Here is a 14535-nt window from a genome sequence, read left to right as displayed (position 1 = left end):
TCATGGTTTTTGGGGTAGCTATTAACCAATTTGAAGTCAAAACTAAAATCCAAGATGGCGCCGACGAAAAATTTGACATCTTTTCATCATGGGTGTCATTTTCATGGTTTTTGGGATAGCTATTAACGAATATGAGGTCAAAACTATAATCCAAGATGGCGCTGACGAAAATTTTACATCTTTTCGTCATGGGTGTCATTTTCATGGTTTTTGGGGTAGCTATTAACGAATATGAGGTCAAAACTAAAATCCAAGATGGTCGTCGAATTTCAAGATGGCGTCATGGTAATACTGTCGCGTTATGGAGCAAGGCGGCGATTTTGGTATCTATGAATCTCGCCCAAGAAGTTTCACTCCTGACACGTTTTCTCGGCACACACGTTCTTTTTTATTTTATTCTCTTTGTTTAAATGTTTTAGATAAACTTTTTTTTAAATAAAGTTTAGCGAATATATTTAAAGTTAATAATATCTGTCAGAATATTAACATTATTGCCACAGAGTTGCGTTTTATATTAAATTTCTAAATATGCATTTCAATGTTCTTTAAAATTGTTTTTTTTTTAAGACTTTCTACAAAACTGTGGTTGTTAACGTTTTTGTTATTTTATTTAAGTTTACTTTAAAGGAGTAAGAAAAATATACCTAATTATCGACGGTTACATTGGGGATTTGGTAATAGCTGTCTCAAAAACTTTGAAAATGACACCCATGCCGAAAAGATGTAAAGTTTCGTCGACACCATCTTCGATTTTAGTTTTGACCTCATGTTGGTTAATAGCTACCCCAAAAACATTGAAAATGACACCAGTGTCGAAAAGATGTAAAATTTTCGTCGGCGCCATCTTGGATTTTAGTTTTGACCTCATATTGGTTAATAGATACCCCAATAACCATGAAAATGACACCCATGACGAAAATATGTAAAATTTTCGTCGGCGCCATCTTGGATTTTAGTTTTGACCTCATATTGGTTAATAGCTACCCCAATAACCATGAAAATGACATCCATGAAGAAAATATATAAAATTTTTGTCGGCGCCATCTTGGATTTTAGTTTTGACCTCATATTCGTTAATAGTTACCCCAATAACCATAAAAATGACACCCATGAAGAAAATATATAAAATTTTTGTCGGCGCCATCTTGGATTTTAGTTTTGACCTCATATTGGTTAATAGCTACCCCAAAAACCATGAAAATGACACCCGTGACGAAATGATGTCAAATTGTCGTCGGCGCCATTTTGGATTTTAGATTTGACCTCATATTGATTAATAGCGACTCCAACTCCTTGAAAATGACACCCATGACGAAAAGATTTCAAATTTTCGTCGGCGCCATCTTGGATTTTAGTTTTGACCTCATATTGGTTAATAGCTACCCCAAAAACCACCCACATTTGCAAATGTGTTTGCTACTTAGGAAAAGTTCAGATTTAAAGATATAGGTAATGTGAATGTGTGGTAACGAATTTAATTTATTTCATTCCGACTGTTTCTCGAAATAACATACATTTAGGTAAGAATTGCATACAATGCCGGGTTTAATATATTGCCGGTAACATAATATTATGTATGATAATAATTCTTAAAAAAGTATTTTATACATTTCTTAAAAAGCTTCGATATTGTATACAATAATACATATTCAAATTGTTGTAAAATAGTCACACTTTTTTAAGTTGGTTGAATACACTAAAATACTTATAAGGATCGTACCTACTAATAATAGTAACAAAATGAATTTTTAAAGTTCCCAGTAATCTTCTGGAATCAATTTCAATAAAAATATAAAAAAAAATAATAATATCAAGTATGAAGATGGTCTATAAAATGGATTGCGCTATGTTTACGTCTTTTACGTGAGCGTGATGTTCCCGCGAACCACGTGGCGACGTTAGATACCTAAATTTGAGTAACGCAGATTTGTGACAGCGTCCTTAATAACCGTGTACCATAATTAACTACATAGTTATTGAGCAATTCAAAAAAAAATAATAGTACTTACACATTTATATTTTGTAATTATTATTAAGCTATTGCATAGCTTCTATCGCGGGCCTTGAGCGCGGGGACCGAATCTAGAAATTCCGTAACGAAAAAACCTCACGCTCCCAACTCTGACGGGCGGAGGTGTGGCTTGAAGGCATAGCATGCAATAGCTTTACCGCGGCAGTCCCCGAGTGCCACACGTCGTTTTTTTGTTTTCCTATGTGTTAGGTAGGTTTGTTAGGTATAAAACTCACTATTCAGTGGTTTCTGATGAGAACTGAGATTTGGACAATGCTAATATTAAATACAAGAAAATATTTAAGCAGCAAATAAACTATATAGTTACTTAGTTTGAGAAGTTCTGAAGGAAAAATACTCAATTCAGTTCGTAAGTAGGTTACGTAGATAGCGCGTTTCATTCACGATTTATTAAAAACTAGCTTACCGCCCGCGGGCCGCGGCTTCGCCCGCTTTGTCTAAAACCTAATAAATTATATACTAAAACTTTCCTCTTGAATCTCTCTATCTATTAAAAAAACCGCATCAAAATCCGGTGCGTAGTTTTAAAGATTTAAGCATACAAAGGGACATAGGAACAGAGAAAGCGACTTTGTTTTATACTATGTAGTGAAGGTCATCAACTAAAACTTTATTAACTCTCTATAACATATAGTATAATTGAATGAAATATAAACTCAAACTCAAACATTCATTTATTCAATTAGACTACTATTTAGTAGCACTTTCGAATCGTCATTACATAAGTATTTTTAACATTTACCGCCGATTCGGAAAGCAGTATCTATGGAGAAGAATCGGCAAGCCTTGCTTCCACTTGAGCATGCTCAGGCGAATGAGCGGCTCATTTGGCCGAGCCGCTCAAGTGGAGACGCCTGAGCACGCGCGGCCCGAGCATGCTCAGGCGTCTCCACTTGAGCAGCTCGGCCAAATGAGCCGCTCATTCGCCTGAGCATGCTCAAGTGGAAACAAGGCTTTAGACAATACAAGGTATAGTGTGGGTGGCAACCCTAACCTCGAGTGACCTTGAGATTATAAAGAACAGTCGCTTTATATAGTGCTGAATAAAAAGTTTACAGACAATGGGCTATAGAACGAATGTAGATCAGCAGCTGAGGTGAATTAAAATTAAAATATGGATTTTATTCCAGTAGGTACTTATCGAGTTAAAACGTAATAAAAAAAAAACTTTCCTCATAATATTTGTTTGTTAACTAAATTAATATTATAAAGTAGCATTCCGCAGGCGGCTTCGCCCGCGTAGTTAAAGGAAAACCCGTATAGTTCCTGTTTTTCTCCAGGTCTCAAGCTATCTCTGTACCAAATTTGAAGTAGGTAAATCCATGCAGTACTTTCTGAGTTTAGCCCGGACATTACATACAGACAAACTCAATCAATCAGACAAAATTTTAAAAACTATATTTTTGGTTGCGATATCGATTTGTAGGAGTAAGTTTTACTGAAATAACTATTTTAATTTTTTTATTAAGCAAAAAATTATTTGAATTTGAATTTGAACTAGTGTCGAAGTGATGTATTTTTTTTAAGTCAGTTAAAATAATTGCGATAGTGAAGTAACATATGATTCTTATCACATGTTGATAAGGGCTTGTCCGTTAGAGTGACCTTTGTGCGTAATAAAAATGCCCCCACCCCTCGGCCATGGAATTCGTAAATTACCCCTTAATTTACATATGGATTAGCTTTCGTATATTCGAGTTAATTCGTGTGATATTGTATGACTAGCTGTGTCTCGTGGTTTTACCAGCATAGCTCCTCTCCTATTAGACTTAGCTTGATGATTTATAGAAAACAGCCTTCATTGATAAATGAACTACCTACCTTAGATTGAAATATTTTTCAAATTCGGACCCGAAGTTCAAGAACTTTTTGTTTGTTTGAATGCGCTAATCTCAAGAGATTAGCGCATTCAAACAAACAAGCAAATTCTTCCGTTTTAAATTATTAGAAAAGATCCTTATCTTTTGTGTGGCTAAAGACTACCCTTGTAGTGGCTAATCTTTATCTATAAATTATTGATAACATAGTAACTAGTTACTAATCTATATTTTTACATCCTACTTGTTACTTCCTACTACGTAATACAGAAAGTAATAAATAAATATTTTAGGACAATTTTCATACACGGCACGATCTGATCCCATACTAAGCTTTCGCTTGTGAAACCAGACGGCTGATATACGTATACATACGTATTTAATTTTAAATAAATATTTATATAGATAATTAACACCCAGACACAGAGCAAACATCTATGTTCATCACACAAATATTCGCCCCGGTTGGGAATCAAACCCACGACCTCTGGCTTATACTACAAAGTATGACCTGACTTTAATTTACAGACAAGCGTTTTTCACGGCGCATCGTAACGATTTTTTCGGAAAGAAGCGGCCGATTGTGAAAAGAAGCATTACTTTTTACCGCGGTGAAACATATAACTCCCATGGGAACTTCCCTCAAAGTCGCCTTACCTTCTATTTAGGTACTAATAATATAAATGCAAAAGTTTATAAGAAACTATGGATTTTCTTTCAAGCAAAAACAGCTGATCGGATCTGTATAAAATTTGACACAGAAATAGATTACAGTCTCGATTATCATATAGGCTGTTCGTCCTGTACTACGTGAGTGACGCCGCGGGTTCCAACTAGTTTAATATTATATGCACATTGCTACGATCTCCGCAAATAACTCAAATACCTAAACGATGCGATGTCGGCCAACTGCGTCACATTGGATAGTAATTTTGTATATGCTACTGGAAATGTATTAAATCCGTCATTGTATACAATGCGCAGGATACGTATGGTCTTAGTAAAATCATTAGGAAATGTGGGAAATCAATTATAATAATATGTACATATTTCCTAGGAAATCTATAAATTTTTTAAAGAGCAATCGGAAATAAAAAACCCACCCCCTTATCTTAACCAATGACTATGCTAATTGACGTTCAGCCAAGACGTTGAACGTTACATTAAAATTGAGGAGTTGTCCTTTATGGTCAATCTCAAAATTCAAACTCAAACATTTATTTATTCAATTAGACTTCTTGTAGAAGCACTTTTGAAACGTCATATTTTTAACATTTACCATGTCATTCAATGAGATGTCGTCATTCAATGAACGCGCTAGTCATTCAATCAAGTAGCAGATTTAACTAGATGCCTGCGACATATTTAACACATTACGTGTGGTGTGAATGAAGTCGTATAAATATAGGGTAACAGCTGTTCGTGTCAATGTTACTATAGCGTACAGTGTAGACGGTTGGCTGCAGGCTGTGTATTGTATATTTATATACATGATAGCTTTCCGCCAGCGGCTTCGCGCGCTTCGTCTAAAACCAAATAAATGATATACTAAAACCATCCTCTTGAATCACTCTATTAAAAAACCGCATCAATATCGGTTGCGTAGTTTTAAAGATCTAAGCATACATAGAGAGATAGTGACAGAGAAAGCGACTTTGTTTAATACTAATGAATAGCTATGACCGGTGGCTTCACCGCCATAGCTAAAACGAGACTCTCAAACCTTTCAGCCCCTATTTTTAACATTTATCATGTTATCTTGAAACATCTTAAAAAAGGGAACTATGTTTGACTCGGAGTATTCAACTGGTTTAAATAACTTCAAACAACATGTCATAAAACATCGACGTCAATATTTTCAACTATTTTCATCCCAAATTACAAAATTATTAAATTACAGACAGACAGACTTTCACATTTATGACATTAGTAAGGATTGCGTGCACCAAATGCTTGGATAACAAGCAAAAGAAAACACTCATTATTGAACTTAAAAATAAATTAAAGTGTTACTTAATGTTCAAATGTGTTCACGCTTTCTGCAAAGGTTCGAAACTCCCCGTCATAAAAGCCAATTTTCAAATAAAATGTTAAATTATACATTACTGGACTGATTTTCAGAGGAGACCTTGTATAGACGCAATGATAGGTCAGAGTTTCTAACTGTTGTAAACTTGAAACTGCATTTTCGCATGCGATATGAATATCACAGTGGACTGATAATATTATTTGAACACGTGTTAATAGAGCATTAAAAGCTGCTGTTCCCATGTTTCTCCCTTCTATAATGTAAAATTGAATCGCAAAATGTGTTGGTAAGCCCATAACTCGAGAACGGCGGAACCGATTTCGTTAATTCTTTTTTTTATAATATTCCTTGAAGTACGAGGATTGTTCTTATTGAGAGAAAACGTAAACATAACAGTTTACAAACGTAAACAGCAAAGCCGGGGCGGACCGCTAGTATTAGATAAAAACACGATTATGCATGTGTCGGTATCCATACACGCTTTTATTCTGCGTGTTCGGTTTATCTATATTGATATTGATGTAACCCGAAATTCTCTGTTATCACTGTACCATATAAAGGTCAGCTTAATCCCTTCTTACTGCAAGGATATTACAATAAGAATTTTTGTTATAATCCACCACGTTATATGAGTGTTATGTCAATATTGATAAACCATACACGCAGGATAAAATCGTGGGTCGAAACCCACACATGCATAATCGTGTTTCTATCTGATACATTATTAGTGTTACAAGTCGTATAATTGATTCTATATAAAACAGGTTTCATTGTGGTGTTTTTCTTCGCCAATAAAAGCAATGATGGTAAATTGAAAATTTGATACAGTTGTTTTACACACTACTACTAGCAAAAGAGTAGACGATCCACTTAATGTAAAACTCTTATTATGAGGCCGTCACCACCTACCATCACTCATGCAGTAATTCATCAAACTGATATTTATATTATTGTTCACAGACTTCCCGAAACCAACAACGAATTACAAGCGCCTAAAGATACCAATGAACTACAAGAAACAAACAAAGAATGGGCAGATCTCTCCCACGATACAGATGTTAATTATATTTCAAATGTCGCGAAGCCCTCCAGAGCAGAAAGAAACGCAATCGAAGTTTTAATAGATAATAAATATGTACCTCTTAATGATACAGGATACGAAAATCTTATAGAAAAAAATTATATTAATAACAATGATATTTATAATGGTAATGATTATATTGATAGAAGAAAAAGGGAGACGAATAAAACTGTTTTAAAAGAAGAAAGTACTAATGGTTTAGATAAAGCTGTGATACATAAAAGTAATGATAGTGATGCTAAAATAGATATTGCAGTTAATAATAGCGATATATACACAGAGAAAGATGACAATTCAGACAATTTAGACAGTCTTTCATTCAACAAGGAGGACTTCAATGTTGATGGCGCCAAAATGAAAAGACAGCTCATGTTCCAAGTAACCGATTTCACAGGTGTTAAATCTTCTGCAGCTATATTTCTGGATGGTTTGAGGGTTGAAGAGGCTGAGAAGGATCCTAAGATATTGGAGGACGGTATACCTAGTGTTCTGGCTGATACTAAAGTCACTTTAAGGTAAGTACTGCGCGGTTTGGTGTTTTTATAGAAAGAAAAAGTTAGCGTGCGAAACGAGTATTTGCTTGCGAATCCCTGCGATGTTCTTTATCCAAGTTTTAAAATACTCCATCACCTTCAATTTTGTTTTTTAAATTTTATTTTTACAAAAAAGAAGTAGCCTGTATTTTCGAGATCAATTACGCTTGAATAATTTATTACCAATTTTTAGGCAGTGGGTATTGGATTTGCTCTTTCTAGTAACTATACGACTCCATTATAAAATTTATATAGACTTTTTATCACACATAATCAATAATGTACTGTCTACACCTATTTAGGTGACCTGAAAACTACGCTTTAAGACTTCATGACCTCATAATGAGATATACGTACTAAAATCTCGTTAAAGGTTCTTGGTAATAGCTACTCAATCTGGGAATCGATACACTAAAAGGTCATGACAAAAGTCAGTTGCAATGTAGGATACTATCTACTATATTAAAAAGTAGTATCATAGTACGTCAGGTATTTGGGCATAATACTGATTTTATCAGTCATAAGTTAGTAATAAATAGGCATGTTTTGTTCTTTGTTAAATATTTTGGAGGATTAAAAGTTTTGCACAAGTTTCCCTGTAGGTAATGTATCTTTAAATATAGAATATCTGTTAGAATGAATAGGTCCTTTATTTTCGTAAAAAATCTGGTGTTAGCCGAAGATAACGATATGTCTGCAGAAATAACAGGAAATAAGGCGCCAGATATTAAAATCTAGACAATTCTAACAACTGGTTAATGTTACAGTAATTGCCAATTAAAGTACTGTAAGTTTAGGATTGTTGTTTCTATGATGCAGGCTGTTTGGCCAAGGTCTAAGCCAGAGGACGGTGATCGCGTTCACACACGACGCGCTTGAGTACGGCCAACCCTGCAAGTTTCTGCTCAAGGGAGAGCATATGGTGAGTGACTACTTCTGAATCGCACTATTGATATGGATTTTCCATGTGTTTATATATTATTGGTGGAGAAATAACAACCTTCTACTACACTTATGTAATAATTATTAATTTAATAGCAGATACAGATTATTAACTCTCTTGAGTTTTAATGAAGGCAAAAATCCTCAGTTCTTTATTAGTATTGCGAAAGAAGTGAATTTGAAAAAAAATCTCACAAAAAATATTTCACTGTACAAATTGTTATCACTCATGAATAATGTAGAACTGGTGGAAGAATTTTCAAACTTGTTTTATTATAAACTAGCTGTTCCCCGCGGTTTCACCCGCATTGCTCAGCTCCTGTTGGTCTTAGCGTGATGATACATAGCCTATAACCTTCCTCGATAAATGGGCTGTCTAACACCGAAAGAATTTTTCAAATCGGACCAGTAGTTTCTGAGATTAGCGCGTTCAAACAAACAAACACACAAACTCTTCTGCTTTATAATAGTAGTATAGATAACGTAAATGCAATAAAAAATGACAATTTTCATCATACAAATTGAAATGGAAATCTTAAATTGTTTCATGCAAACTTCATATCAAAAATATCAGTTATTAGTGTCCCTTGAGAGTGGCGTGCATTTTAATGGATTGAAGAAGATGCCTTGTTAACTGTCCATAAATCGATGGAACATTGCATGATTGAGCAGCTATAAGCTTCTGTTGAAAATTTGTTGCATTTATTAGCTTTTGATGAGATAACAGGGAATATATTTGTGGCTTAAACAAAATCGAACTTATTAAAGCGTGTATAAATCAACTTTTTGACCTTAACTGTGATTAATTATTATTAACAAAAGATCCTTAAAGCCATGGAAGCTTGTCAATTTGTAGCATATTCTATTCAATTCAATCTGTAAATATAACAGTACTAAGCAGATTTATTAATGCAGACCTGTGGATGCAAATCCGATAATTACACTAAGCTGACATAATTTTCTTAGTCTTTGTGCCTAATGTGTTGATTCCTATTGTATATTTGTTATTAAGTTAGAACATATTACTATGTATGTTGAAAGAAATCGAGGATTTTTGAAGATAAACTTCTTTAGGCGCATTGATAGTAAAATTTCAAGGTATCGTTATGGCAATACCGCCACTTCATATAGTAAGGTGACGATTTCGGTATATTTGAATCTTGCCGAAAAAGTTTCACTTCTGACACTTGTGCAAACACACACACTCGGAACACACGCTTTTATATTTATTTATTGACTTTTAAGAATTATAACTACTTTCAAACTTCCAGGCGGTACACGAATCGGTAACAGCCACATCAGCTCTATTCCAATTTCGTGCTCCCTCCCCCATAATTGGGTCTAAAATGTACATATGCGCCAAGAATCTCAAGGAAGGTGTCACTGATCCGAGTGAAGATGAAGAGAAGTATATACATCAGGGTGTTGAGAATTGGAAGATATTCGCGACACATAATAAGTTAATGCCACTCTGGGTGGCCATGATACTCATACTGGTGTGTTTGACGTTCTCTGCGCTGTTTTCGGGGTTGAATTTGGGTAAGTGATATTTCTAAGTGCTGGGAAGTTTAAATTTTAAACTAACTTGAGAGATGAAGTTGTAACGATGGTATAAAATTTTAGTAACTTATTTTTTTTGTGAACTCTTGTACTATTATCGTGAAACTTGACAATACGTAAGTCGGGTTATAACATACTAGCTGCGCTCGGCAGTTTCACCCGCGTGGCTCAACTCCTGTTTGTCTTAGCGTGATTATATATAGCCTATAGCCTTCCTCGATAAGTGGGCTATCTAACACCGAAAGAATTTTTCAAATCGGACCAGTAGTTTCCGAGATTAGCGCCTTCAAACAAACAAACAAACTTCAGCTTTATAATATTAGTATAGATTTAATAATTTGGTCTGATGATAATCTTGGCCTATTATTTTTGGCATTTTTGTTCAGAACAGATAAAATCGTGTTTGTATTTCATAAACTTGACTTACATTTTTTTTTTAATTTGGTAATTGGCGAAAAGCTTTCAAAAAAGTTTTTTGTTAGTTTGTCGTTTTCGTCTATATTTTAATTGCGTCATTAAAACGTTCGAGACGAGACTGTCACTAGGAATTTGGGTCAAATAACTAATTCCAATATTAGGTCAGGTATGGGGTAACCGAAAACATTAAGGGCAGACTGAAATGTCAGTATAGATGTGATACGTATGGAATGCTTGTGGAATTTCGCAAATGTAGTATGATTGATTATACTGTAAGCACAGAATACATAATAGTAGCTAAACGCTACAGAACGGACACTCTCCGCCTCCCGCCAAAATTAAACACTTACCTCACCCCGCACGATCAGCCTGAAAATGGTCCGTATTTGTCTGCAAGGACGATACGCAACGAAGATTGACATTTCATCAGAAAAACGCGAATTTTTTTTTTACGCTAGTCACAAATGTGCCAACCATAAAGCGTTAACACACACATTTGCAGTCTCTACAGTGTGACTGTCAAAACGATAATTTTGTATGGAGTGTCCGGGGTGTGCTGTAAGTTTAGCGTAATCTAGCTAAGTATTACTACTTAAGTAGATTACAATGAGTATTCAGTAACAATTCATTGGCCCGAATGAGATGAAATTAATATTTATCTATCAATAGTCTCTCCTTTGTTAGTATCTGTTGAGACTTTTTTATGAGGTCAGTCTTAAATACTTTATTCTGTTCGTAGTTTTCAGCATTTTATTCCATAGTGTTCCATAGTTCCATTTTACATATACTTTTATAACTGTGTACACACAGGCTGTTTTTGCAAAATTTTAGAATGTCCAGAAATTGCAATGCACGGTACCAATTCTATTTCAAGGTCTATTTGTGTTCTGCAATCCATACTATAATCTTCTTATATATAAAAATGAATCCCAAAATGTGTTGGTAAGCGCATAACTTGAGAACGGCTGAACCGATTTCGATAATTCTTTTTTTATTATATTCCTTGAAGTACGGGGATTGTTCTTATGTAGAGAAAACGTAAATATGTACCACGGGCGAAGCCGGGGCGGACCGCTAGTTTATATCATAAATGCGAAAGTAACTCTGTCGGTCTGTCTGTTACTCAATCATGCCTAAACTACTAAACCAATTTTCATGAAATTTGGTATGGAGATATTTTGATACCCGAGAAAGGACATAGGCTACTTTTTATCCCGGGAAAATGACGCAATCCTGGAAATCCCACGGGAACGGGAACTATGCGGGTTTTTCTTTGACTGCGTGGGTGAAGCCGCGGGCGGAAACCTAGTATAGTATAAATTGAATTTGAATAACACTAATTCTGCCATCTCTTACAGGCCTAATGTCTCTCGACCGTACAGAATTAAAAATCATATCCAACACTGGCACAGAGCAAGAGCGAAAATACGCCAGAGCCATAATGCCCGTCAGAGACCACGGGAACTACCTACTCTGTAGCATTTTGCTAGGAAACGTGGCTGTTAACTCGACTTTTACAATACTCTTGGATGAGTTGACTTCAGGATTGTTTGCGGTGATATTCTCAACGCTTTCGATAGTTTTGCTCGGCGAAATAACTCCACAGGCGATATGTTCAAGGCACGGTTTGATGATTGGCGCCAGGAGTATTATGATCACTAAGGTTAGTGATATTTTATTAGGCAAAAGTAGAAAGAGTGGGGTAAATAGAAGGTAAAAATATCGATAGTAGAGTAGGTATAAGTAGAGAGAGTGGGAGAAATATATAACGTAAAAGTGAAGATAAATAAAAATTTGGTAAGTTGTCATCACTACGTGAGTATTGGTGAGTATTGGAGTATTATTTTATTGTACGATGCGACATAGGATTTCTCAAACCATAAATTAATTAATTCTCACTTAAGAATGCTGCTGTATACATATATTCTACAAACACAAAATATAAGTTGCTAGGTTTTTTAAAGGTAAGGGATTTGTTTCGGAAGGGACTATATTAATGAAGAATTTGTCTCAGGAATTTAGGAAAGTACTAATATTCTCATATAATGAAGACTGTAGCATTCACGTGCCACTATTTCAGTCTGAAATTTGAATATAAGCAAGTCTAAAAGTATTTCCAAGCTTGGAAAAGAGACAGCTATGTTGATGTGTCTCTTTCTCACAATATAATTGCAAATATATTATTAAAATATCTTAGAACGTGGTTAATTACTTTTTCTGTAATTTGTATCGGATCATATATATCAAGCATATTGCATAGCAAACATAAAATATGGGGCAGCCAACAAAGTTTATGATCGACAAAGTAATTTATGGCATATAACCAAGTAGCTAATCCTACTACTACTAAATTACTAATATTATAAATGCGAAAGTTTGTATGGATGTATGGATGTTTGTTACTCTTTCACGTAAAAACTACTGAACCGATTACAATGAAATTTAGCACACATATAGAGGGTAACTTGGATGAACACATAGGATAGTTTTTATCCCGGAAATCCCACGGGAAAGGGAACTATGCGGGTTTTCCTTTGCAAACGCGGGCGAAGCCGCGGGCGGAAATCTAGTGTAATATAATAACGCTACGTCAGTTAATGATACTGTATATAGCGCCCGGCAAACTTCTTGGCCAAAAAGTAGCGTGGTGGGGGAAGTTTGCGCATCAAGTTTTATTACATTTTGATATGAGCAAACTTCTCCCACCACGCTACTTTTTGGCCAAATTCAAATTCAAATTCTCTTTATTTGCTTAATGTAGTTACATAGCTGAAGTAGTACAAATTTTATAGGTTCTTAGACATTCTGCTCGTAGTTGAGCGTGCAAATATCTTAAATTATAAATTACATTATACAATATTACGTCACACAACAGTAGTTCTCAATAGGTAGGTACATTGCAAAATTATAGTAATAAAAGAAGAAGAAGTTTGCCGGGCGCTACATGTTGATAATTGACTAGTGTTCTGACCGGGCTTTGCTCGTATGGTAATAATAGAAGTTCTTTTATAAGGTCTTTACCTCATAAAAGAACTGCTTATGTTCTCCAAGGTTCAATGTACAGGGTGGAAATTTTCTCTTCCCTGTACTGAAGATAGCTTATTTTGCTGAAGGGAATCTGCATGTATCTGCACCTAGCCGGTTTTATTTTACATAGATCATTTATGATTGTATTTTAATTTTGATTTAAACAAAAAAATGACGTTATTTAATATCCCTTAGGCGGTGATGGCCCTAACAGCTCCCCTTGCGTACCCCGTCAGCAAGCTCCTGGACTACTTCCTCGGGGAGGAGATCGGGAGCGTGTATAACAGAGAGCGGTTGAAGGAATTGGTAAAGGTGAGATATTGCTTCGGTGGTTAAAAATGAATAGATACACATTTCCTTAAAGTTAAAAAAGAGTTTTTTAAATTCAATCTTATGTCATGAACAAAGACAGGCAGACACAAATTTACTTAAGTGTTTGGGAACAAGGTTGAATTTCCTACAATTCAGTGTATGGTAGTTGGGTTTTATAAATTAGACTTTAGTGTTTGGGAATAAGGTTGCATTTCCTAAAATTCAATGTATGGTTGGTGGGTTTGGTAAATTGGACTTTATGTCATGGACGAATACACACAAATTTTCTTGAAGTCAAGTTTCGGTTAAATAGATTTGAGAACAGTTTAAAGTTCGTTTTTGTATAGGATTATGTATCTAGTTGTTTTTAATGGTCGAAGAATATTGAAAAAATGTATATAAATAGGATTAAATTAATGCCCTTTTAGGTTGAGGTTTTTTAAATAATTATCCCTTTAATCCAGCCAAAGAAGAAGCCTCCATTCCATTTAAATTTGGTCTAGTTCTGACAGTTTCATTTTTTGATTAAAATTATTAAATAATATACAGGGTGTCCCACTGTTGGTATACTAACTTAGCTCAAAGGAGGTTATAGTTTTGCATACGTAAGTTCGTAAAAAATACTTATAAAATTCCAGACGCATTTTTTTCAAATAGATGAATTCTTAAAACTCTATGCGTATACCCATAACAAGCAACCCGAACAATTTTACCACCCGCACGTGAGCTATCGCTTAAGATTATGTTTTCATAGACAAAATGCTCACATTAGAGAAGCGGTATAT

At 34.9% G+C, this 14535-nt stretch overlaps 1 protein-coding gene across 2 annotated transcripts in view; it reads left to right on the top strand.

Annotated features, from left to right (window-relative positions):
• Window positions 1-14535, top strand: part of LOC123702358 (unextended protein-like) — a 32056-nt gene that overhangs the window by 4660 nt on the left and 12861 nt on the right. The window contains exons 2-6 of one of the 2 annotated variants that reach the window (XM_045650095.1): window positions 6839-7474; window positions 8312-8414; window positions 9706-9973; window positions 11770-12074; window positions 13634-13744. In XM_045650095.1, coding sequence (XP_045506051.1) covers window positions 6839-7474; window positions 8312-8414; window positions 9706-9973; window positions 11770-12074; window positions 13634-13744 — 1423 coding nt within the window. Of the gene's footprint in view, window positions 1-6838; window positions 7475-8311; window positions 8415-9705; window positions 9974-11769; window positions 12075-13633; window positions 13751-14535 lie in introns of both variants that reach the window. The other variant, XM_045650094.1, reaches the window with a different exon arrangement.

Source organism: Colias croceus, chromosome 23 (genome assembly GCF_905220415.1).
Source record: "Colias croceus chromosome 23, ilColCroc2.1".
NCBI lineage: Eukaryota > Metazoa > Arthropoda > Insecta > Lepidoptera > Pieridae > Colias > Colias croceus.
The sequence above is the reverse complement of the archived record's forward strand: the minus strand, read 5'-3'. Positions and strand labels throughout refer to the sequence as shown.